The sequence below is a fragment of the Chiloscyllium plagiosum genome, chromosome 21, assembly GCF_004010195.1.
Source record: "Chiloscyllium plagiosum isolate BGI_BamShark_2017 chromosome 21, ASM401019v2, whole genome shotgun sequence".
Taxonomy (NCBI): domain Eukaryota; kingdom Metazoa; phylum Chordata; class Chondrichthyes; order Orectolobiformes; family Hemiscylliidae; genus Chiloscyllium; species Chiloscyllium plagiosum.
In genome coordinates this window covers 52,159,210-52,186,143 of record NC_057730.1, presented here as the reverse complement: position 1 = coordinate 52,186,143, position 26,934 = coordinate 52,159,210, and the positions used below count along the sequence as shown (strand labels likewise).

At 40.3% G+C, this 26,934-nt stretch overlaps 1 protein-coding gene and 1 long non-coding RNA gene across 3 annotated transcripts in view; one reads left to right on the top strand and one right to left on the bottom strand.

Annotated features, from left to right (window-relative positions):
* The window catches only part of cfap70 (cilia and flagella associated protein 70), a 93,912-nt gene that overhangs the window by 31,852 nt on the left and 35,126 nt on the right, over positions 1-26,934 (bottom strand). For both annotated transcript variants that reach the window (XM_043712078.1, XM_043712079.1), the window contains exons 12-21: positions 26,371-26,451; positions 23,510-23,601; positions 22,141-22,201; positions 21,272-21,466; positions 20,128-20,259; positions 15,936-16,061; positions 10,506-10,639; positions 6,641-6,756; positions 2,077-2,247; positions 708-857 (exon numbers count right to left, since the gene is read on the bottom strand). In XM_043712078.1, coding sequence (XP_043568013.1) covers positions 708-857; positions 2,077-2,247; positions 6,641-6,756; positions 10,506-10,639; positions 15,936-16,061; positions 20,128-20,259; positions 21,272-21,466; positions 22,141-22,201; positions 23,510-23,601; positions 26,371-26,451 — 1,258 coding nt within the window. The remainder of the gene's footprint in view (positions 1-707; positions 858-2,076; positions 2,248-6,640; positions 6,757-10,505; positions 10,640-15,935; positions 16,062-20,127; positions 20,260-21,271; positions 21,467-22,140; positions 22,202-23,509; positions 23,602-26,370; positions 26,452-26,934) is intronic.
* Positions 927-26,934, top strand: part of LOC122560878 — a 51,674-nt gene continuing 25,666 nt past the window's right edge. The window contains exon 1 of the long non-coding RNA XR_006314836.1: positions 927-1,205. This is a non-coding gene — a long non-coding RNA (uncharacterized LOC122560878). The remainder of the gene's footprint in view (positions 1,206-26,934) is intronic.

The following is a 26,934-nucleotide window of genomic DNA, read 5'->3' as shown; positions in this document are numbered from 1 at the left end:
CTGGCTTGATGGTGAGGTTGGGATTGGAGCAGAGGGATTGGAGGGCTGCGCGTTGTGAGGGTGAGAGGTTGGAGTGGGGGAGGGGGGTCGACAGGTTGAGGCGGTTAATGTCCCGGCAGCAGTTGGAAATGAAGAGGTCGGGGGCAGGTAATAGGCCAGCGCGGGGTGTCCAGGTGGATGCAGTGTGTTGGAGGTGGGCGAAGGGGTCCTCGGAAGGTGGGCGGGAATCCTGATTGTGAAAGTAAGCTCGGAGGCGGAGGCGACGGAAGAATTGTTCGATGTCACGGCGTGTATTAAATTCATTGATGCGTGGACGGAGGGGGATGAAGTGAGACCTTTGCTGAGGACTGATCGTTCATCCTCAGTGAGGGGGAGGTCTGGAGGGGTGGTACCTTTAAAAGGAGAGAGAACCCACAGTTTTCCTTGCTGACCAAATGTGCTGTTCTGTGACTTAGCAAAACAAGAAACTGCAGAAGTAACCACAAATATCCTTCTCCCTCAGCAGACTTCCTTCCAGTGAGTTGTTGTGTTTAGATTATCCTGTGCTGTTGTGATGTACAACCAAAGAGGGATGAGGTAAGAAACAGTTTTGAAGGAAGTTCAGAAACGACTACAAATCCTTTCCTCTTAAGGGAAAGATATATAATATGCAAAATGTTGATGTGTAAAGGAAAGGGAATTTCGAGAGAATTTAAATATTAACTGACCCTTAACAGATGATCTCCTCTTTTTACTGGTGATTGAAGATGGAACTTTTGGAATTACATCAGCAGACACTCCAACAGGGGTGGCAACAGAATGTGTACTCGGGGTCTCCTGTATCACAGTTTCAGGTTCATCTATTGCAGCTTGTTGATCTTCAGGAGAAGTAAACAACATTGTGTTCATTAACACAATTTTAATATTCACTGCATTCATTATGCTCAGAACATAAGAGTAATTTGGCCTTATGACTGAGGCAGAATTTCAACATTAACTTTACTTTGTTACCTATCCTCATATCCCGGTTTCCTTAGTGCCCAAAAGTCGACCGAACTCAACTTCAAATATACTAAATGACTGAACATCTACAGTACTCAGGAACAGACAATTCAAAAGAGTCACAACACTCTGAGTGAATAGATTTCTCTTCATCTTAGCAGAGACCGGTGACCTGGAGAAATTAATTCAGCTGGGGAGTTTAAATTGAAAGAAGTGAATAAAATGTAAAATAAATATTAGTTTGTTTTCTGATCGTTACTACCAAAGGTACGGTATTGTTTTAAAAAAAAGACACATGTACTCTCATTAGAATTTAATTCAGCAAGACTCCTTTACTCTAAAACTCCAATGCTTTTGCTAACATACCAGCTGCCATGACTTGTTTTATTTGCATGTTAAACTCTCTATGACTTATTTACAAGAGCATCCACATCCTTATTCTTGTCAACATTTTTACAAGTCTATCACATTGATAAAAAAGTTTGGATTTTTATTGTTCTGAGCAAAGTAAAGAATTTCATATTTCTCATACTACATGCATCCGACATCCTGCCGCTGAACAATTATATTTCTTTACAGATTTTTTTCACTTCTTGCCTTTCCAAATAGCTTTACAATTTTGCATAACTGTGCTGCACAATGGACATTTCAAAACATATGACGCATTATAGTTTTAATTAAGATTGTTGAATCTCCAATGGTGTGGAGCATGAGATAGTCAATTTTAACTTTCAAGTAATCAAAACCATGGCATACATGAATAGAAAGTGGTCTTCTTGATACCATAAAGCACTGCAAAGCAAAATTATGCAGCATGCTTTAATTTTAAGCACAAATGATCATTTGCTTGTTCACTTATCTTAGTATTTCTATTTTAATAATCAAAAAGATTAGACGTCCCCAGGCAATGTTGCGCATCAAACTAATTTATAGATACAAAAATAAATTTTTGGAAAGAGTGTCAGTTTCTATCTTTTAGAGCTGTGTGCAGGATTAGAGGCAACACCACTCCTTTGTTAAGGGGAGAGATGGCCACACAGACATCTTGGACTGTAAATTAATTCATGAAAAAGTCAAATACATATGTCCTTTCACCTTTTATATCATTCTCAGATTCAGGTTCAGGAACCTCTGTTTCCCTTGTCTTGTCAATGATCACTTCGTCCAATGACTTCTTCACTGTTTCAGTTGCTGTTTGAAGTTTTTTTGCCTCAGCAAAGGCCATTTCGGAGAGGATTGGATGGTCCTGACTTTCATAGAACAGTCCTGGATACACAGTTATTCCATTAGAAATTAGAATCACATTAAATCGTAAAACACGGGTGATGTCTAGGGCAGAATTTTGCATTTTCTTTGGCATCTCAACTGCTTACTCAAAGGTGATGAGATACCCAAGCTGACCTTCGAGGGCAAGGCCTGCTATAGCTTCCTCCAATCAGACAGTTTAACTGAGAACGACGAACAACTCTCTGAAATCAGGTGTCTTGGGGTGGAGGGCCTACACTGCGAGAGCTGCCAGGCTCTCACAGACCAGCAGCTCTTGCACTTAGAATCATAGAATCCCTACAGCGCAGATAGAGGCCATTTGGCCCTTCAAGCCTACACCCATAACCCTGCATTTACCACAGCTAATTCACCTAGCCTGCACATCCCTGGACACTACAGGGCAACTGAATGCAGCCAATCCACCTAGTCTGCACATCTTTGGACTGTACGAGGAAACTATAGTACCCAGCAGAAACCCACACAGACATGGGAACAACATGCAAACTCCACATAGAGAGTCACCTTAGGATACAATCAAACCCTGGTCTCTGATGCTGTAAGACAGCTGTGCTGACCACTTAGCCACCATGCCGCTCGGTAGCATCACCAAGGAGACCACAGTACTGATGGGAGGAGAAGCAAAATCACACGTACAAAAGAATCAGAGAAGTGCATATCTGGGGTGAGGTGGATATGGGGGAGAGTTTCACATGCTGTGAGTGGCAGGGAGATGGGATGGGGAGTGAGCTGCAAAGGCAGGATGATGGCTTTCAGTAGCTACTCTCTTGTCCTATACCCAGTCTCTCCATCACACACAAAATAGTGCAGATAGAAGGATCCTCCTCTGCCACAACAGAACACGTGTCACCATTTGGCTGGACAAATGTTAACCATCCTCTGTTATTTGAGAGTTTCAATAGCTATGTGCGTGTGCCATGCCTATGAGTGTTATTCTGTTTTGCGCATTCCATTTGGGGCACTTGTGGTACAGTGGTAATGTCCTCATCCTGGACCAAGAGACCTGGGCTCAAGTCCCACCTGCTCCAGAGGTGTTTAATAACATCTCTGAACAGGTTGATCAGAAAAATACAGTAATCCCCATCATACCCGCGGGGGATATGTTCCAGGACCTACCGCATAAGACTGAAACTGCGGATAGATCCTAACCCATTCATTTAAATGAGAAATGTACCTTCCTGGTAGCCTTCTGGTCCCTGGTTCTGGAACATTCCCTTTTATATATTTGGGCCACAGTAAAGAGCAGGTAAGTGAAACGGCGGTAACCGGACCCGTGGATACAGGGGTTTCCCTGTAGTTTAAATTTTTTTTTTGAATTTATCCATCCCACCTGAAGCAGCTCATGCAGGAAAAGATCTCTTTAAATGTTTTATTAATTGACCAGTTTTGGGCCTCAAGTGGGAACAAGATGGGGAGATTGAGCTGGGGCCTTCCTGCACAGAATTTAATTCAAATAGAGCCAGGAGGGTGGTGGAACTCTGTGACACCCCCACCTCACCTAATTAGGTTGCCTTTCCCAATCCAGCACTGACACTCCAATCCTGGTATATTCCACCCCAAATCCAATCAAACATCTGTCAGAATTAAGTTCTGATGTGCCCTCTTCTTTCAGCCGTATTGATTAAACGAAATTAAAGACATCATAGTCCCAGAAGACCATAGGGCTGCTCTGTCATTCAAGAAAGATGATTATGGTGGTTTAACCTGAGAGTCGCAATACCTCAGGCATGGAGAGGGATCAAGAAGGTGGAACCTTCATGGTAACTCAACCTCAGTTGGAATGGGAATTAAACCCAAGCTGTTAGTGTCACTTTGCATTACAAACCAGTTGTCTATCCAACTGAGTTAATTGACATGTCAACTTAGGTGATCGAATTGCATTTATATAACGTTATAGGATAAGTTACTGTCTCAAGCATTGTGAGGCAATCTTCATTTCAAATCTACTTGTTTCCACTGAATGGGTGCTCGTACCTATTAGCTAAACTGGTAAGAGGGCTGCTATGTAAACCTAACTTTTATTTGTCGATTTTGCATACACTTAGTAGAGCAGGTAAAGTCCAGCTGTTTCAAGAACGTACGCTCTCAGAGAATTTTACCAGTACCTGCTGAGACTGACAGAGCTTCGAATGAAAAGATACATATGACTGAAATATTACAGATCTTGGTTGATCAACAAGTTGGAGACATTGAAGGGTGATTCCATCCAAACTATGACAAGACATTGCATAACTGCACCACCAAAGAGAAAACAAATAAAACTGATGGCATACACTTACACACACACATTTTAACTCATATACCTCTAAAAGGCAAGTTAGTGAATAATGTGGCAGTGTGTAATTTTGCACATATGGATGTTAATACTACTTACATAATTGAAGGCGTGCTATTTAAATGTATGTAGTTGAGTTGAGAGACTTAACTCCAATGTTAACATTTGTTCCAAACTTTAGGTTTAGAACCTTTCCCAAAATTATAATTTTCCAATATAATCTAAAAGATCATGAGTTTTAAACAACTAAGGTTGAAAATCTATGGTTCCATTTATTCAAAACAAGAAATCCAAATCAGTTTTCAGATGAACTGCTTCAGATAATCTATGAATCCATACTAACCCTATCAGTTGACATCCCAATTTGAACAATGCTTTAAAATTCAGGTCCCTTTCATTAACATGTGTATAGATGTGTATATATTGTTTATGTAATATTGTGTGACATAGGAATTTATGTGATATCTAAATGTGCATCTTATGAACAAACTGGGGGAAAAAACTGACTGAATTATATCAAGCTTCAGTTATTCTGTGCAGCACATACTGAAAGAGGATTAAGTTGCCAGACTGATTAGTCACAAATTAGCTTATTATGAAGCATTCTTACAACTGAGCCTACTTCGGTTGTAGGTAAATTGTTGGAAAAGGTTATAAGAGATAGGATTTATAATCACCTAGAAAGGAATAAGTTGATAAGGGATAGTCAACACGGTTTTGTGATGGGTAGGTCGTGTCTCACAAACGTTATTGAGTTCTTTGAGATGGTGACCAAACAAGTGGATGAGGGTAGATATAGATTTCAGTAAGGCGTTTGATAAGGTTCCACTGTAGGCTATTGCACAAAATATGGAGGCATGGGATTAAGGGTGATTTAGTGGTTTAGATCAGAAATTGGCTACCTGAATGAGGACAGAGAGCGGTGGTTGATGGAAAATGTTCATCCTGGAGTTCAGTTACTAGTGGTGTACAGCAAGGATCTTTTTTGGGGTCACTGCTGCTTGTCAAATGACCTAGATGAGGGCATAGAAGGGTGGGTTAGTAAATTTTTAGGTGACACTAAGGTCGGTGCAGTTGTGGATAGTGTTGAAGGTTACAGAGGGACATAGGTAAGCTGCAGAGCTGGGCTAAGAGGTGGCAAATGGAGTTTAATGCAGTAAAGTGTGAGGTGATTCATTTTGGAAGGACAACAGGAATAAAGAGCACTGGGCTAATGGTAAGATTCTTGGTAGTACAGATGAACAGAGAGATCGTGATGTCCATGTACGTTGATCCCTGAAAGTTGCTACCAGGTTGATAGGGTTGTTAAGAAGGCATACAGTGTGTTAGCTTTTATGGTAGAGGGATTGAGTTTTGGGACCACGAGGTCATGCTGCAGCTGTACAAAACTCTGGTGCAGCCGCATTTGGGGTATTGCGTACAGTTCTGGTCACCACATTACAGAAAGGATGTGGAAGCTTTGGAAAGGATGCAGAGGAATTTACTAGGATGTTGCCTGGTATGGAGGGAAGGTCTTATGAGGAAAGGCTGAGGGACTTGAGGCTGTTTTTGTTAAAGAGAAGAATGTTGAGAGGTGACTTAATTGAGACAAATAAAATAATCAGAGGGTCAGATAGGGTGGACACTGAGACCCTTTTTCTTCAGATGTTGATGGCTAGCATGAGGGGACAAAGCTTTAAATTGAGGGGTGATAGAGATAGGACAGAAGTCAGAGGTAGTTTCTTTACTCAGAAAGTAGAAGGGGCATGGAATGCACTGCCTGCAACTGTAGTAGACTCGCCAACGTTAAGGGTATTTAAATGGTCATTGGATAAACATATGGATGAAAATGGAATAGTGTAGGATAGATGGGCTTCAGATTGGTTCCACTGGTCAGCGCAACATCGAGGACCGAAGGGCCCGTACTGCACTGTAGTGTTGTATGTTCTATGTTCATACTAAAAAAAACTTTTTAAAGAAACATTTTACTGTACAAACTAAGTATAATCATAAGGAAAAAGAAAGATTGTAATAATGTTAAGAATCAGATTGTTTCTTATGCTATGTATATCACTGCTTTAAGAGAAATGGTAGTGAATTGGGTTATGAATTGACTCTTACCTTGGATGGTCCAAGCTAACACACTATTTGGTTCAAAGCACCTGGCACTCTCAAAAAAGCTGTCAGCATCTTCAAAGCGCTCATTCATACATGCTAAAATACCACACAAAATAAGGCTGGAGATAAAAATCACAGGATTCAGTAAAACACAGAAATTATAACAAAAGCTATAAAGTCTGTTCAAACATCGTTACAATTTTAAAATCCTATTTTGTGTATGTTTTGTAACGTTACACTTCTAATTCATTCATGTAATGTGGGCAACACTGACAAGGCTAGCATGAATTGTCCATCCCTAATTTCTCCTGATAAAAGTGATAGTGAGCCATCTTCTTGAACCATTGCAGTCCATCTGGTGTAGGTACATGCACAGCTCTGGAAGGGGGTATGTTCCAGGAATTTGACCTAGTTACAGTGAAGGAATGGTAATGTAGTTTGAGATCTCATGGTGCGTGATTTGGAGGATGTTTGCAGGTGGTTGTTTTTAGATGCATCTGCTGCCTTAGTCCTTCTAGGCCACAAAGGTCAACGCCAAAGAAACCGTGAGTTGCAGCAATGAAACTTGTTGATGATATACATAGCTGTCGCTGTGTGTTGGTGATGGAAGGAATGAATGTTGAAAGTGGAGGATGTGATGCTAAAGCTTCTAGAGTGCTGTAGAGGTGTACTCCAGGCAAATGGAGAATATTCCAATTCTCTCATTAATTATGCCTTGTAGATGGTAAACATGATTTGAGATGTTAGGAGGTGATTTACTTGATGGTAGAATTTGCAGTCTCTGACCTCCCCTTAATTGACTCTTGTTAGAGATGGTCAATGCTGGCACTTAAGTGGCAAATAGCATTTGTATCACATATCAACCCAAACCTGAATATTGTCTAGGTCTTGCGGCAGTTGGACCCTTGGACCCAGACTGTTTCAGGATTTGAGATGTTACAAATAGAACGGAACATTGTGCAATTATCAGCGAACAATCCCATTTCAGACTCTATTATGGAAAGAATTTCATTGATGAAGCAGCGAAGGATGGTCGGATCAAAAGCAATCTGAAGTGAAATAACAATATGCTCTCTCATGTACATATGATGAATTCGCAAAGACATTATATTCAGTCTTCAATCTTTCATCTGTGACATGAAGTTGGAGCACTCCTCATTACGTGCTAAATGTCACTTTGATTGCTGGAATCATTTATTTAATATCTTACTTGTATTTCTCCAGAGGAATTGGCCGCAGAAACACTTATTTTTCTAAAAAAAAAGACATTTTTGCAATCCTAACAGATACCACCAGGTACTACATACATCAAAAGAAATTATTCCTGTTGGTAGCTCAATGCTGACAAGAGGAAGAGAAGTAGCAATAACAGATGGAAGGAACATGTGTGTCAGAAACGGACCTTCAGAATCCAGATGAGGAGGAATGTTTGTAGATGTCCTTTAGCTCCAAATAGGATGTTTGTTTTAGTATCACCTTGTTACAATTTTTGAGGTGATGCATAAGGTGCACTTTTCCAGCAAGGGTGCCACGGACTCAAGGTACCTCAAAATTAATACCAAAGTCTGTTTAGCAATATCTATTAAGGTGTGATAACAACAGCTGTCAATATTTTGCCTCCAGTTTGATTCCATTTAGATTCAACAAAGGGCAATCTAAACATCTCCATTTGGCATTTAATGGCATCTCACTAAGACTTCTTCGACAGCACCTTCCAAACTTGCTGGGGATGGGGAAAATGGATACATGGGAACACTGCTGCCTGCACATTCCCCTCCAGGCCACATACCATCCTGACTAGGATGTTGCCACGGTTGGAGGATCTGAGCTACAGGGAGAGGCTGAACAGGCTGGGGCTGTTTTCCCTGGAGCGTCGAGGCTTAGGGGTGACCTTAGAGAGGTTTACAAAATTATGAGGGGCATGGATAGGATAAATAGACAAAGTCTTTTCCCTGGGGTCGGGGAGTCCAGAACTAGAGGGCATAGGTTTAGGGTGAGAGGGAAAAGACATAAAAGAGACCTAAGGGGCAACTTTTTCACGCCGAGGGTGGTACATGTATGGAATGAGCTGCCAGAGGATGTGGTGGAGGCTGGTACAATTGCAACATTTAAGAGGCATTTGGATGGGTATATGGATAGGAAGGGTTTGGAGGGATATGGGCCAGGCGCTGGCAGGTGGGACTAGATTGGGTTGGGATATCTGGTCGACATGGACGGGTTGGACCGAAGGGTCTGTTTCCATGCTGTACATCTCTATGACTCTATGACTAGAAAATGTATCGCTGGGTCAAAATCCTGAAACGCTGTCCCTAACAGCACTGTGGATACACCAACACAACATGGTCTGGCGTGATCCCCACTACCTTCTGAAGGCAGTTAGGGAGGGAAAACTTATGTTGTCCTTTGTAGTAATGCCCAATATACATCTTTTTCAAGTCAGCAACTGTCAGCTGCAGTTCATCCCTGTTTTAACAAGTGAATGATGCAAACATTTATATCAATTTTCCCGTGAAAATCCAGAAACAACATAAGGTTCTTGGGGTTCACTCACACACTGCATGCAGCCCTCCTTCTCAGGAAGTCAGTGACTCCATACACTAAATCTAGTGTCTGCAAGGATTTCCATCTGTATTGTGCAGCTCTGTCCACTTTTCTATTAATGATCAAGATTATTTCACATTTTGTTATCCTTTATTCCCTGCCCTCTTGTGATACAGCACAGCAAATGAGAAGGCTGGCTACTTAGGGCATCTTGAAATGCTTGCAGTGGATGACTTCCAGGAGCTTAAGCCCAAGAGAGTTCAGCTTCAGATTGCAGTTTATTGGCACTGCTAGGGGAATCTGGCAGAGAAAGTTTTTTTCTGACATTAGGGCAGGATTTCTTAAATGAGTGCAAGTCACATTGTTATTCTATGAGAACAACATGTTCCACACTCATTAAACTGACCCCTGCTATGGGTTTCAGTATTCCTGGGATCTGGTGAGTAGACTACACAGCATCTAAAAATATTTCATTTATTAGGACATCCCATCAGTCCATGACGGAGGTGATAGTAAAGCCTAGAGCCTGTTAGTACCAATATCATGGGTTTCCAAAGTCAGAAGCCAAATGATATCAGATTCTAGTCTAACAGGTGATTTCTGATTTTGTCCACCCCAGTCCAACACTGGCACCTCCACAATGAGTGCTGAGCTGCTGCATTCATATTTTGCCTCAGGACTTTGATGCCATGTATATAAGAGATCTCACCCACACATGCTGCCATCCCGGCATCGGTCCCATGCGGGTAGTCAAATGCTTTGAGCAACTGTTAGTGCACTTCAACTATTTTCTTTTGAGGTCAAAATCCCTTAAGTCAACACTTTCAAATCTAGCTTAACTAAAATCCAATGTTAGTCTCCAGCAAGACCTTTCTTTCATTTTCCCATTTGAATCTACCCTCACTCAAAGGCTGAGGATCATTTTTATCAGGGCCCGCCAACTCACTAACGACTAGCCAATGTGTTGATCTCTTTACTAGTGCTTGGAAAGATTTGAGTGACTAGCACAGCGTCTTCAAGTCGGTGTGATTCCCCCAACCATTGCCAATATCTGTGTGGAAGAAAGGCCCAAATAGTCAGAAGAGCAACCGTTCATTTGTGTAATTTTAATAAGTTCCAACAATCAAAATGGTTCTGCTTTCCAACCATCTAATTGAGCAGACTGTATAATGTCCCTGCCCACCACCGACTTTATATACGGTCAAAGCCAAAAGCAAGGCCCAAAATCAAAAGTGAAGCTACAGTTTTTATTTTGCATAGACACACTAATTAAGCAGTCTGAAACAACATCAGTAAATATGGCATGAAGAGCACGTGTGATTCTGACCTGGATATATGCTCCTGATTTACAGCAACAGCCTCATGGAAGCACTCCTCTGCTTTGGAGTGGTCCTTTAACATGAGGTAGAAAGTACCATAGTCAAACCAGTGATCAGCATTGTTCCTGTCACGTGCTAATCTCTGTAAAAATAAAATTTTTACACTGGGTATTGATCACTGACATATCTTATAATATGAAAAATTCTTTCGCTTCTCACTGCCAAAGTCCTTAGTGTACCCATTCTCTGAGTGGAAAACAGAGCAGAAGACCAATTGAGGCGCCAACTTCCCATGTCCAACCAGCATCAGTAATACTTCCAATGTTATTTTGGTTCAGGTGCTAAACGATATGTCTGATGTCGGCCTAAAACAGACAGGTTCCTTGAATATGCTAATCAGAAGTCAATGGCTGCTTTATGGCTCATTCCTGAAATTGGTCGAGAAAAAGATAGACCTACACATGTATTTCCTCTAATAGCACTGTTACAGATAGGATGCAGAATGTCTCCCATATAAACCTGGAGTTTCTGCTTCCAGGGCACATATTGAAGTGTCCACTGCCTTATGGCACAGGCTCATGCTCAGAAGAAAGGTCTTTACTAAGGATTGTTTAAGATCATTAAAGACCATTTTTATTTGAAAAGGTCATAAAGAGGACAAGCAATTGGTACAATTCAAATAATACATGTTTACAACTAATATACATTTCTCCAAGGCACAAAAACCTAACCAGAAAGGCAAGTCAACTCTGGCTAATAAAGGAAGCCAAAGATTGTATCAGATCAAAAGGAGGAGATTTATGAAGTTGCCAGAAAATATAGCAAGCCTAAGGATTGGAAACATTTTAGAATCAGCAAAGGCAGATCAAGAAAATAATAGAGGGAAAATAATATGAATAAATTAGCAAGAAACAGAAAAACAGACTTGTAAAAGCTATATTAAAAGAGAAAGATTAGGAAAGAAAAATGTGAGTTCATTTTATGCAGAGGCAGGGGAATGTGTCATGGGAAATACTGAATTTAATCATTACTTGGGGAAGGTGCAAGAAATTTCCCAGAAGTAAGAGACATCCAAGGGATGGTTAAAGTGAGGAACAGAAAGAGATTAATATCAGCAGAAAAGTGATATAGAAGAAATTAATAGGACTGAAAATTGCCAAATTAGATTATTTACATCTTAGAGTGTTGAAAGAGGTAGTTATCAAGATAGTGGAGGCATTGGTGCTCATCCTTCAAGATTTGATAAATTCTGGAAAATTATCTGCAGATTGGAAAGTAACAAATGTTACTGTATAAGAAAGCAGGAAACTATAGTATTTTGGCCTGACATTAGTGTTTAGGAAATACTGAAATCCATTACAAAAGATGTGATAACTGTCATTTAGAAAATAATGATCTGATTAGGCAGTCTGATTTGTGTTTCAAATGGCAAATAATGTTTGAAAAACCTTATAGAGTCTTTTTGGGAGAACAGAGAAGTGGGAAACAGTGGACGAGTTGCTTTTTGATTTTCAAAATGCTTCCAACAAGGTCCCAAAAAGAAGCTAGCAGACAAAACTAGAATATGTCATATACTGCCATAGATTAGGAATTAATTAACAATAAGAAAACAAAGCAAGAATAAATGGTCATTCCCAGGTTGACATTACTGTGGCTGAAGGGGCACCACAAGGGTCAGTGCTGTGCCGTAGCTGTTCATGACATCTATATATAATTTGGATGTGAGGACAATATTTCCAAGTTTGTAGATAATACGAAACTAGGTGAGAATTCGGGTTGGAATAAAGATGCAAAGAGGACTCAAAGGGCCCTGGACAGACTGAGTGAATGGGTAAGAACATGGCAGATAGAGTAATAGAATATACAGCATGGAAACAGACACTTTGGTCCAACTTGTCCATGCTGACCAGATAACCAGTCCCACTTGCCAGCATTTGGCCCATATGCCTCAAAACCTTTCCTATTCATATACCCATCCAGATGCCTTTTAAATGTTGTCATTGTCCTAGCCTTCACCACTTCCTTGGGCAGCTCATTCCATGCACGCTCCTTAGATCCCTTTTAAATCTTTGCCTTCTTACCTTAAACCCATACCTTATAGTTTTGGACTCCCCCACCCTTTGTCACTTTATCCTATCCATGCCCTTTATGATTTTATAAACTCTTACAAGGTCACCTCTCAGCCTCTGACTCTCCAGGTAAAACAGCCGCAGCCTATTCAGCTTCTCCCTATAGCTCAAACCCTCTAAACCTGGCAACATTTTTGTAGATCTTTTCTGAACCCTTTCAAGCTTCATAATATCATTCCTATAGGAGGGAGACCAGAATTGCACACAGTATTCCAAAAATGGCCTGTACAGCCAATACTGACCTCCTAACTCCTAGGCTCAATGTGCTGACCAATAAAAGCAAACACCTGCTTCACTATCCTGTTCATCTGTGACTCCTCTTTCAAGGAACTATGAACCTTCACTCCATGGTGTCTTAGTTCAGCAACACTTTGGAACATGACGTGGGAAACGTGTGAGGTAATCCACTTTGGCAGGACATGGGGGCGACATGGTGGCTCATTGGTTAGCACCGCTGCCTCACAGCGCCTGGGACCCAGGTTCAACCCAGGACAACTGTCTGTGTGGAGTTTGCACATTCTCCCCGTGTCTGCGTCAGTTTCCTCCGGGTGCTCCGGTTTCCTCCCACAATCCAAAGATGTGCAGGTTAGGTGAATTGGCCATGTCAAGTTGCCCATAGTGTTAGGTGCAATAGCCAGGGGTAAATATGGGGAATGAGTCCATGTGGGTTACTCTTCGAATGGTCAGTGTTGACTTGTTGGGCCGGAGGGCCTGTTTCCATACCGCAGGTAGTCTAATCTAGTCTAATGTAAATGGAGGTACAGAGTATTTCTTAAATGTTGAGAGATTTGGAAAGTACTGATGGGCAAAGGGTCTTGAATGCCCTTGTTAAGTAACTAAAAGTTAACATGCATGTGCCACAAGCTATTCGGAAGGTAAATAGTATCACAAAAGGGTTCAGTAAGAATTTAGAAATATAGAATTTCTGTATGGCCACACTTGGGAATCCTTAATGCAGGAAAGGTTCATCAGACTAGTCCCTGGGATTGCAGGAAAGCAATACTGAGACACAATTAGCTACATTCTAGAATGGCAGAGCAGGCTCATGTGGTCAAGACAGCACTTTCCTCTTATTTCCATGCCATCATTCTTAATATTTATATTTCTTTTTCCCATTAGTCCATCAATTAGTTACAATTCTCTGGAAGGCAAACTATAGAGGATTTCTAAACGTTTTCTCAGAATGCCATGGCTATTACACCTAAGGCCTATTGGTGTACACTCATCAAGACGTGACACCACTTTTAAGTAAACGTGAAGATCGCTGACATACAGATTGCTGTATCAAGCAGGAAGGATAAAAGATTTAAGATGCTGTTCACAGGAACATTTCTGCTCCCATTACATCTGTTAATGAAAGACCTTCTGGCTATTTTCATTTTACTGGCCTCTTTTCTATTGTTGCTAATTGTGGTCTTAATAGCGCTAGACATCCTCTTAAATGTTGTCCCACTCCCTATAGTGATAAGATCCTGAGGAGACTTTACTAGGTGGATGTTGAAAGGATGTTTTGAAGATCTTATTGAAGAATCCAAAACTGGGATCAGAGATTAAATATAGGGTTTTCCTGATTAAAGCAGAGATGAAGAAACACTTTTTCTCTCAAGAGGTTGAGAGTTTTTGGAATTCCCTTCCTCAAAAGAGAACCTTTAAATTTTTGTGGACAAATTCAAAGAACAAAGAACAGTACAGCATAGGAACAGGCTCTTCAGCCAACCAAGATTGTGTTGGCACATATTTCTAAACTGAAAACCTTTTGCCTCTCCACCGTCAGTATCCCTCTATTCGCTACCTGTTCATACCTCTGTCAAGATGCCTGTTAAACACTGCTATTGTATTTGACTCCTCAACCCTCTCTGGCAGCACATTCCAGGCACTTACACACTCTGCGTAAAAAACTTGCCTTTCATCTTTTCTTTAAACTTTCACCCTTTTACCTTAAGCCTACGCCCCCTAGTAATTGACATTTCCATCCTGGGAAAAAGACTCCGAGAATCCAGTCTACTGCTTCTCTTGCTATTTTACAAACTTCTATCAGGTCACTCCCCCATCCTTCAATGATCAAGTGAAAACAAAACAAGTTTGTTCAATCTCTCCTCATAGCTAATACCCTCTAAACCAGGCAACATCACAGTAAATCCTTTTTGAACACTCTTCAAAGCTTCCTCATCCTTCTGGTAATGTGACGACCAGAACTGCACATGATATTCCAAATATGGCTAACTAAAGTTCTATACAGCTGCAACATGACTTACAAAAATACTCAACCAAGTTTGTGAGACATGACTTCCCTACATAAAACCACGCTGCCTAGAGGAAATAAGTCCATACTTTTCCAAATGTGAGTAAATTCTGTCTTTAAGAATCTTCTCCAATAATTTTCCTCTCACTGAGATAAAGCTCACTGGAATGTAATTTCCGAGTTTATCCCTATTGTCTTTCTTAAACAAAGCAATAACATTCGCTATTCTCCAATCCTCTGGGAACACTCCTGTGATGAAAGAGGATACTAAGATTTTGTACAAGGCCCCACCAATTTCCACACCTCCTGGGACTTGTCAACCTTAATGCTTTTTAAAACACCCAACACCTCCTTTTTTATATTGACATGCCCCACAGTATCAAATACCCATCCCAAGACTCACCATCCACCATTTCCTTGTCCTTTATGAATAGCTATGCACAGCATTCATTAAGGGTCTCATCCACTTCATCCGCCTCTTTGCATAAATTATTTCCTTTGTCCTTGAGTGGATCTACCTTTTCCCCACGTACCTATTTTCACCTTATACATGTATTGTAAACCTTGGTATTTTCCTTAATCCTGTTTGCCATGGCCCACTTTAGCCCTCCTAATTCCCTGTTTGAGTTCTTTCCTGCCACATCTGTATTCTACGAGGGCTCTGTCTGTCTTCAGCTTCCTAAACCTTACATATGCCTCCTTTTCCTTTTTGACTGAACTCTCAATTTCTCTTGTCATCCAAAGTTCCAAAATTTTGACACCCTTATCCTTCATTTTCACAGGAACATGCTGGTTCTGAATTCTTGATTACCAAGGAGATGAAAGATAGTTGGGGATATGCAGGCATCTAGAATTGCAGTTAAAATCCAATCACCTATGGTCTTATTGAGTGGTGGAGCAGGCTTGAAGGATCAAGTGCCTCACATTGCCTGCACAATGCAAATTTGGCTCAACAGGCAAACTGACTCTAAGACTGTGACCATGACAAAACTATTCTCAAGAAACAATGAGAGGAATATCGGCTCATTAACTGCCGTAACTATTAGTCAATCTACAAAGGCCCTTACCTCTTGGTGGTATTTACTTGCTAATTCAAAGTCCTTGTTCATTTCAGCTTCTTTAGCAAAGTGTTTTAACTGTGCAGAACTGAGGAATGATTCTGGAATAGGATCTGGGGGATCCACGTGCAACATCTAGATGAAAAAAAGGACAGCAATTTAGATGTAAATCACAAAATATTTCAAGTTCTAATCACAATGTCAATAAAATGGATAATTTAAAGAGCACAGCTTTCACCAACTTCATATATGAAGAATTAAACAACTGCTTGGTTTCTGAACAGTACATTCAAATGTATATTCATTTTTGCAGTTCTTTACAGAAACTAATACAAAACGATTACCTCTATCTTACACAAAATTAATGCATTAAAATTGGTTAGCCTAGGAAAGAAGTAATTATTTCTCCACATACCCTATATGAAGCCTGTAGGTCAAGTTGATCCTCCAAAACAAACATTTCAGCAATCAGCAATATCATAATTTAAGTAGCTTGCTTTATCAGTTATGCAGGAATATATAACTGCATAACTTTATCAGTTATGCAGTTATGCATTCCTGAAGAAGGGCTTATGCCCGAAACGTCGATTCTCCTGTTCCCTGGATGCTGCCTGACCTGCTGCGCTTTTCCAGCAACACATTTTAAGCTCTGATCTCTAGCATCTGCAGACCTCACTTTCTCCTATGCAGGAATATACTTCAGCAAAGACATGTGTAAGTGTGTAACTGTCTAAAAGGATTATAACTTCATGGTGGCATAGGTTCTGATAAAAAAAATGGCCTCCATAATTGTACGTTCAGCGGCACTCTGTTTGATGATTCAAGGATCGTGAGATGATAAAACTCAGTGGCTTATGAGTCTCAAGCCAAGACTTGTTGAGGCAAGAAAACTGTAAAAGTCACAACTGTGAGAAGAATAGGGCATAAAAATTACAATCGACTTAGTGCTATCATAACTGGACTATTAAGCCAGAGACCCAGGTGATCTGTAGACCTGAGTTAGAATCCTGCCTTGGCAGATGATGGAATTTAAATTCAATAAATATCTGCAGTTAAGAGTCTAATGATAATCATAACACCATTGTTGATTGTCGGGGAAAAACTGAACTGGTTCACTAATGTCCTTTAGAGAAGGAAACTGCCGTACTTAGCTGGTTTGACCTATGTGCAACTGCAGACCAACGATAATGTGGCTGACTCTTCATTGTCTTCCTGGGCAATTCGGGATGGGACATTGATGCTGGCCTAGCCAGTGACATTCACATTCCATGAACAAATAATAAAAACTATAAAGCCGGTGAAAAACTCTCATTATCTGTCACTTAAAAGAGGAGATAGCTTTCAAGTGCCCAAGTGTGAGTTTCAGCTTATATTAGTTTTGAGCTGATCAGATTCTTATAGACTGTTATGATGCCAGCTGAAAGTAATACAAGATCCCAGAGTATAATCTGTCTTCATATAGCACAAGTTTTGTTTTTGCAATTTGTTTACCATGATGGTCATCACTGAACATATTCACAAGGTGTGGAGGTGCCAATGTTGGACTAGGGTGGACTAAGTCAAAGGTCACACCACACTGGGTTATAGTTCAACAGTTTTATTTGAAGCCACAAGCTTTCGGAGCCCCAACTTCTTCCTTAGCTGCCTCAGAAGCGTGGCAACTCCAAAGGAGGCTGAGGTGAATCATCTACTTGAGACTTCTGGGTGAGGATTGTTGCAAATGCTTCAGTTTTATCTTTTGTGTTGATGTGTTGGGCTCTCCCATCATTGAGGATTGGGATATTTGTGGAGCTTTCTCCTCTGGTGATTTGTTTGATTGTTCAATATTATTCATGAATGGATGTGGCAGGGTTGCACAACCTGGATGTGATCGATTGATTGTGGAATTGTTTACGCAGAAGGCTGGAAGGCTGGATCAGTAATTAGCTTCAAGGCTGAGATTGACAGATATTCAGTCAGTAAGGAAATCAAGGGTTATGGTCTTATGGAATCACTTAGCCTTGTTGATCACTTCCTGTTTATGCTATTGGGGCCACATGTAAGTCAGTGTTGTTAATTCACCAGATTGATTGAGAGGCATGCCTTTTACACGTTTCATTGTACTATGGTTGATCCCCTGGTTTGATGTTTAAAATGGAAGATCATGAGGTTGCAGATCTTATTGGAGTACAATTCTGCTGTCCTGGTCCATCGTGTCTTATGCATACAAGGTCTTTTGTTGCTAGATCTGTTTGAAATCAATCAATTTAGCGCAATGGTAGTACCACACAACATGATGGTATACTCAATGTAAAGATGGGACATTGTTTCCACAACAACTGGTTATAAATATAGATTTGATTGAGAAATAAGTTGATGGATTATTTCAGACACACATGGATAATAAAAATATTTCAAGACATAGATCCATGCAGGAGTTGTGTAAATACTGTCTCTTTTTATTTCTGTGCTTTCTAAAACTGTGGACTGAAGTGCGGTAGAATTGTTACAAACAAGCATTTTGCAAGGATTACTGCATGTTTTGAAAAGCAAGAAACCTGACACTCAAGGTAAGCATTGTCTAAACAGCTGCTTGAACAATCAGTAATTGAAGTTTAGGTTGTAGACAAACTGGAGTCAAAGGGTTCTGTGTTCAGATGGAGCTTTGGTTGGCAACGAGTTGACTTTTCACTGGACTATTGACGAGTCATCAATAACAAAGGCTTGTATTGATACTGTGTATTGGTTCTCAGGTTAGTGAACAGCTTGGGACTGGCCCAATACAGAGTACATTCTCAACAATTGACACAGTGCTTTTGTCCAAGTGGTGTTCAACATGGAGGAGTACCAGTTCACCAGCAAAAGAGGGCAGTAGTCAGCAGAAGATTACGTTGCCATGTTTGACATGCTGACTTCAGGCAGACCAGAGTTAACATTTAGGATTCCCAGGGCAGCTCTACCCTAATTGTATACCACTGTCCTGCACTTCTGCTGACATAGCCAGGGATAGCGATGGTGTTGATTGGGACATGGTCTATAAATTGGTTGTAGGAGCAAATTACTGCAGATGTTGGAATCTGTACTGAAAATAAAAATTGCTGGAGACACAGTGGGTCAGGCAGCATCCATGGAGAGAGAGCAAGGTAATGTTTTGTGAAGTTTGGAGGGGATAGCATTTATGCAATAGTTGTGTGTGGAGGGGGGTGTGTGTGCAGGGGGCACAACAGGGAGTGTGGAGTGCTGGGGGTGAAAGGGTGCTGATACTGCAAATTAAATGATCAGAATATAAGAATGGCAGAATAATGGTGCACCAAACTGCCAGACAGGAAAGAACAGACAGTCCCACTGGAGTGGTGGTTGGGGGTAAAATGAGAGAGGACATGGTGACAGAGAATACAATCAATAAAGCTAAAAGGAAGGGTGGGAATGGGAGTGGGTTCACAATCTGAAGGTGCTGAACTCAGTATTAAATCCAAAAGGTTGTAAAGTGTCTGGTCTGATGATGAGATGTTATTCCTCCAGTTTGCATTGTGATTCCCTAGAACATTGCGGCACACTGAGGATAGACAGGTGGGTAGGTAAACAGGATGCTGTGTTAAAATGGCCAGTCATTTTGACTCGAAACGTTAGCTTGCTCTCTCTCCATGGATGCTGCCTGTGATCTCCAGCATTTTTTGTTTTCTGTAAAATGACTGCTGTTTGACTCGTCTGTGAGACAGCTTCCCTAGTTTTTGCACTAGCCCTCACATATTGGTAAGGTGGACTTTACAGGGTTGACAGGACTAAGTTTGACATTGCTGCTCCCTTGGTAGCAGGTTTTTTTTCCGATGTTTTGCAGTTTGATACAACCGAGTAGCTTTTTGAGATGTTTTTAGCAGTTTAATACAACTAAGTAGCCTACTAACATTTTATTTACCGCCCACTTGCCAAAACCCCTCCCACTTATCAACTGTCAGCAGCTGCCTGTTTGCTGACCATTGCTATTGAGGTTGCAAATAATACAAAAGCTTCTTTTCTACTAAACTCTGTATTTTAAATAAACACATGGGATAATTGCATCGGTGACTTTTATCTCACATAGATCTTGATAGAGTTTGGCTAAGAATTTGCTAACATAGAGTGGACGGCCTCAGGTTTTTGATTGAGGAAATAAAGGAGATTTAGAATTAAACATTGCTTCAAGTTTGTGCTAGGCTATTTGTCCTCTCCAGGTATTCCTTACCTTGTGCAAGCAACAGTGCATCTGATCCACCAAGTAAATATACAATTTGTTCAGGAATGTCTGAAGCTGTTCTCTATTCTCAAAGGCCACAGTCCGCAAATACTTCTCACGCACAATTTTCACAACTGCATGCTGGAGTAGGAAATTAGAAGTTCAGAATTTTACATTTTATCTCCAGAAATATTTTGCGGTTAGTAATGATGATGTAAGTTTCAGTGCTCACATTTGTCATAAATGTGAGACAGACTCATTATGTCTGTGAAACTGACAGAAACTCCACAGGTGCAGTTAAGAGTGTAAAACCATAGCTGGCTATCATTTTATTCAGTGCTTCTCCACAAAGAATGCTTTTAAATCCCAGGGATTAGAAATTGGTTGAATTAATGTGATTTTACATTTTTCAATTGAACTAATCTTTGTACAAAATCCCCCAAATTAACACCTTGTTTAATGTGATGTAATTGGATTTAAATTTTGTATCTTGTCCTAATTATTGCCCAAAAACTTAATTTTATATTTGTGGAATGTCAGATTTCTCCACGATGATAAAAATACATACATTTTTGGATTTGAAAAGTTAGTTTATGACATTTTCGCGTGCATATGTCTCATTCTTTATTTTGCTCACTATAAAATAAAAGGTGAAGGATAATGAATGCAGTTTACTTCCTAGTTTGCTGTCTGAGAATCCTTCAATCTGATGCTTGTTGGATGCAGAGATCCCGTACAATTGACACCAGAACCACAAAGATATCAGGAAAGATAAACTCCTTAATATGGAGATGACTCGAGCACTACAGCAGCTTCCTTGAAGGTCAGGGTCAAGCATCATTATTTTTGTTGTTTACAGTAAAATCTGAATCACAAATTTCTTTCAATTTGGGAAACTATCACGTTATTATTTCACTAATGTTTTTAGTGATTACAAGATAGAATGTTCCAATGGATTGATGCATCTCCAAGAGGCACCATGGCCCCAAGGCATTAATATGAGGCTGTAGTTTACTAGTCCAATGACATTGCCACTTTGCCACAATTTCTGCTAAATGGGTGGATAGAGTATATCCTAAATATAGCTGATAGAGCTTGATTTTCAGCAATGCCATATTCAAATATTAAAAGCTAGATATGCAAACAGCACTACCTTAAGCTGTTCCTTAAAGGCAAAGTATTTTCCTGAAGTGTTCAACTCAAATATTAGTTTATGTTTGCGCTCCTCCTGGTCCTGGTATTCCTGTGAGAGTTTTCCTTCAGTTAGTTTTTGTCCAAACATTTCTAGATATTCATCCATGATGATTTTAGCTACACTGATTATCTGATCGTGGTAGTCAGCTACAGCCTGTAACATGTAATAAACATACAAATGTGATCAACATTTATTAGAATAAAGCTTACCCCGATATTCTATTTCTGAACAGAATAAATTGGCATAAAGCACAAAAAAGAACTCCTATGGATTCACTACTTAGTGTCATCAAATAGTATTCTGTAATAATGAATTGCTGCCATAATATATTTGAAAAACCCTAAATTGTTTCACATTTGCTTTGCAACTTCCACTACGAGGTATGAGGGGAAAAAAAACAAGGAATGCAAGGATCCATTGGTGCCTGTGCCAGCTCTTTGAAAGGCTGTCCAGTTTTTCATCACAGCCAGCAATGGTTCCACATAAGCTGTTTACATAATATGGTCATGTGAATGAGATACAATCACTAAATGTTTAAAATCGTATTATTGCAGACACTGGATATTGGAAAATTAAGTATCCTGAAATAAAATTAGTAATGTATGAAAAAACAGCAATTATTGGAATTCTGTTACAAACCTCAATTGATAAAAACCGAGAAGCAAATCATTTGTTGTATTGACCAGACAATGCTTTTAGCTTAGGGAGACAAATTAAAATACTTCATAATGGATTCGGTAATAAATTCAGTGTGCTACTTTGTTCCAAACATCCAAGAAAAGGTGTACTATTGCTTATAAACATCCATTTCCAGTTCTTCTACATACCTTATCTGCTCCACCTGTTCTACGAGGGAATAATGGCCGAGGGGGAATTATCTCCGCGACCCTATGTGCGAAAGAGAGAGAGACACACAAATAATTCATGAGAATTTGCATTGTTACACTAAAGAAAGTTAACATATGGTTTTCTGGTATAACTCAAATTTTAGCATCTATTCATTTATTTGTCAAATTTTCTACTATTCCTGCATAGTAAGTGTTGACAACTGTCGTTGTATTGCTCCATTGGCACCAGAGCCTATTGGTATCTCGCTGTGGTTGTCATTCTTCATCAGTGATTTGACAGTATGATTATCAGATGCTCAACAGTCAGGGTTATCACAGGTGAGGCCAATCCTGTTCTCAGCCAATATTTAAATGGGTTGGTGGCCCTTGTGCAACAACAGTATTATCCCAGCCCCTGCACCGAGAGGCCAAGGTTCAAGTCCCAGCTGCTCCAGAGTGTGTAATCACATCTCTGAATAGTTGATTAGAAAAATAGATTAAATAAATACAAGTTTAAACATGCACATCTCTAGTAGGCATTAATGGTGTATTAATTGGTTTATTTGTATTCAGGCTGTGAGTGCTAACTGGGATTCAATTATGCTCTGATATATCAAAACAAACAGAAACTATTTATTAGGTTTGAAGTGTGCCAAGATTATGCTCCAGTTTTATTGTTTACTGCCTGGCTATCTGGATTAGAACAGCAATGTTCTAAGATTAGTGATTAGAACAAGAAATAGATATAGATTCTCTCTTCTGTAGATCACAAATGTTTTTTTAATCAACCTGTTCAAACCTGTTTGACGCAGCTCTAGAGCTGGTGGGACTTGAACCCAGGGACACTACCACTACACCACAAGACCCCTTCTGTATATCACAGACTCTGAACTCAATTGTAGTGCCTCAACTGGCATCCAGGTTACATTAGCTAATTCAAACAGTGTCTTTCCATATTTATCAGCAAAAAGAGAATTATTAAGTTTGAAATTGAGTCCCCTGAGTGAAGATGATAATGAGTTAGCAGCGAATAAGTGAGATTGATTGCTTAATTGTTTGGTTTCAATTCTTACAAAAGTTCACATCACAATAAATTGAGACAGAAACCAGAAGTAACATCCCCCAATAACAAAATGGAGGTGCTCTCGCTAACATAATGTTGCATGTTCTGACATGGGAGTTGGAGATCCACATGCGTCACAGCTAGTATAGATAATTTTCATACCACATGCTTGATTGCACTCCCTAGAACCTATCAAACGAAGAATAAAGAAATACATTTTATATATTATCACAAGTTTATCAATAAGATATTAATTTTCACATCATAAAGAATTATGAATGTGCTCTGTTCAGACTGAAATGTTACCTTTGAACAAGTTCCTCACGGAGTCGCTTCTGCACCAAAGGTTTTGACAAAGTAAACTCCAGAACGATGTATGACCTAGCTTCTACATATTGCTGTAATGCAAGTATATAGTTTTGAGTTTAGATTAGATTAGATTAGATTACATTACAGTGTGGAAACAGGCCCTTCGGCCCAACAAGTCCACACCGACCCGCCAAAGCGAAACCCACCCATACCCCTACATTTACCCCTTACCTAACACTACGGGCAATTTAGTATGGCCAATTCACCTGACCCTGCACATCTTTGGACTGTGGGAGGAAACCGGAGCACCCGGAGGAAACCCACGCAGATACAGGGAGAACGTGCAAACTCCACACAGTCAGTCACCTGAGGCGGGAATTGAACCCGGGTCTCTGGCGCTGTGAGGCAGCAGTGCTAACCACTGTGCCACCGTGCCGCCCACAAACTAATTCTTGACAGATTAAAAGATAAATGGATTTTCAGAATGAAAGAAGGAGCAGCAACTAATCTGATATCCACATTTAATGCATCACAGATATTGACACCACCAATGAGAGACAACAACACAATTTCTGAACACCTGATTACTGTAATGGCTTGGATTCCCCTACTACCGGGCATTACCCATTCATTGCTTGGCATGTAGCAAACCTGCATGAAGCACACGAGGAGCACTCTGAATAAGTGTGTGCACACAAAGGCACAATAAATAGCAGCAACAATACAATGTGGCCTGTTGAGCCTGCTCTGCCATCAGTACAATCATTGCTGATCTCAGGCTTTAATTCCACTTTCCCACGTTCTTTTATTCCTTAAGAAAAACACCTGTTTTTCCCAGCTTTAAAAGTGTATTCACAGTCGAGAGTTTGGTCCTGGCAAAGCACAGCAAGTCAGGCAGCATCCGAGGAGCAGGAGAATCAATGTTTTGGGCATAAGCCTTCATTCCTGAGGAAGGACATATGCCCGAAATGTTGATTCTCCTGCTCCTCGGATGCTGCCTGACCTGCTGTGCTTTTCCAGCACCACACTCTCGACTCTGATCTCCAGCATCTGTAGTTCTTACTTTCTACTACTTTAAGTGTATTCAACATGGGAACATCCACAATCTCTGAAGACTCAAGAATTCGCAACCCCTTTAGTGAAGTAATTTCCTCACATCTCATTCCTAATGGAAGTCTCCTTATCCTGAGACTGCACCTCCATATTTTACATTTTCCTAACTGCAGAAACTATCAGTCAACCTCACCTTAGCAGGCTTCTTCAGAATTCTGCACATTACAATGAGATCACCTCTCATTCTTCTAAATTCCAGAGAATGGACGTTCAATTTACTCAGACTGTAATCATAAGGTGGCCCCTCATCTCAGTGACCAATCTAGTGAAACACTAAACAAAAACAAAATAACTGCAGATGCTGGAAATCAGACACAAAACAGAGACCCAAAACATTGACCTCTGCTTTCTCGACATAGATGCTGCCAGACCTGTTGATTTTTCTCCAGCATTTCTGTTTTTGTTACAATCTACTGAACCTTCACTGTACTACTTCCAATACAGGTGTATCCTTTCTTAAATTTGGAGAAGTAAACTACACACAGAAGGTGAATTTTGCTGGGGTTTATGGGGGTTGTCTTGTTTGCCAATGCAGTCTTCAGCTGGCCACGTAAAAAAGAGGCTGCCCTGTAGCAATAGTCATGCAGTAATATGGGAGCAGCATCAAGCCTTGAGAGTGGCTGACTTTTCTAATTTCCTGAGTATACCAGCACTATAAGTAAGTAATGGATACTGTTGGAAGGAACCCCAAGAGGGGAGACAAAATGAATTCTAAACTCAAATACATCTGGGGATTTTGATCAGGGAGGGATCAGGGATACTAGGACCAAGAGTGGGGTATCAGTTCAGGGCACCCCCCTCAAAGAAAACATCCTCTTCTTTCCCACTCTTTCATCTGAAGTCGCTGGCTGGATCCTAAATTCCACTTTCCCCAGTCCATTGTGTTAGAGCACAGTTCAACTAAACCTCTGCTCCTCCTAACTTGAATCATCCTACCCACTTATTATTCTCATTTCATTAACCTGCACTGTTTCTCAGTCCCTCAACACCTCACATTTAAAATGCTTTTTATTCAATTATTTTTCTTTTTTTTATTATTCATGAGACGTGGGCATTGCTGGCTGACCAGCATTTATTGCCTGGTTGTCTTTGAGAAGGTGGAGGTGAGCTGCCTTTTTGAACTGTTGCAGTCCACATGCTGTAGGCAGACCCACAATGTCCTTAGGGAGGGTATTCCAGGATTTTTGATCCATTGAGTGGTTTGGAGGGGAACTTGCAGGTGGTGGTGTTCCCATGTATCTGTTGCTCTTGTCCTTCTCCATGAAAGTGATCATGGGTTTGGAAAGTGCTGTCTGGGGATCTCTGGTGAATTTCTGCAATGCATCTTGTAGATAGTACACATTGCTAAACTGAGCGGCAGACATGGAGGGAGTGGACGCTTGCAGATGTGGTGTCAATCAAGTGAGCTGCTCGTGGATGGTGTCAAGCGTCTTGAATGTTGTTGGAGCTGCACCCATAACCTGCTTGATTATCCTGTAACCATCTATAGTACTTCAACCAGTCTATTCATATTAGGAATTGCTCCATGCAAAGGGACAAGAACAAGAGAAAGAAGGAGATATAAATGGCAAGTTAACAGGAGATTGGACAATAATAGAGTGATTTTATCAGAGTGACAGAATGACCAGAAGAGCAAGATGTGCAAAAGAAAATTCCCGTGCAATTCAAAAGCACCATATATTCAATTTGTGACAAAAATACATGCATAGCTGCCAATCAGTGCAAGTTGTGCTATTTTAACCTACCTCTCCTTCCACATTAGCTACACTTGGCACTTCTGACTCCAACACATGATCCGTCAAAATTGACTTCAAATTTACTGAGTTCTACAGGTGGGCAATAGTAAAAGTTAACATGAAACAGAAAAGGAAATACAACCTTCTAGATCACTACAAAACATCCCAGAAAGAAGGAAAACAAGGACATCTACTGTATCATAGCCAGGAATTGCTTTTCATCCTTTAAAAGAAAAGCAGGACCTTATTTTTAGAATCAATGTTGCATCGGGATAATCAGATGAGAAACTCTTAAGTGATTTGTTAAACTAAATCAAACAAATGCCAACCAAGGCCAAATTCGAACAGTGTCCTAGGAAAACAACTTTTGATGAAATTTAAATTTAACTTCAAGTATCATGGGATAGTCTGTAATAATTCAGATACAAAGATTTTCTTTATGGTTTGTTGCCTTCAAGTTGTACCATCCAAAGCCTTTGATTCAAAGTCCCATTTTAAGGTAAAGATGACACCTGCAGCTTTTGAATACAAAAAATTCTAGAATAGAGGGGTCTGTCCTAACATATGGAATAT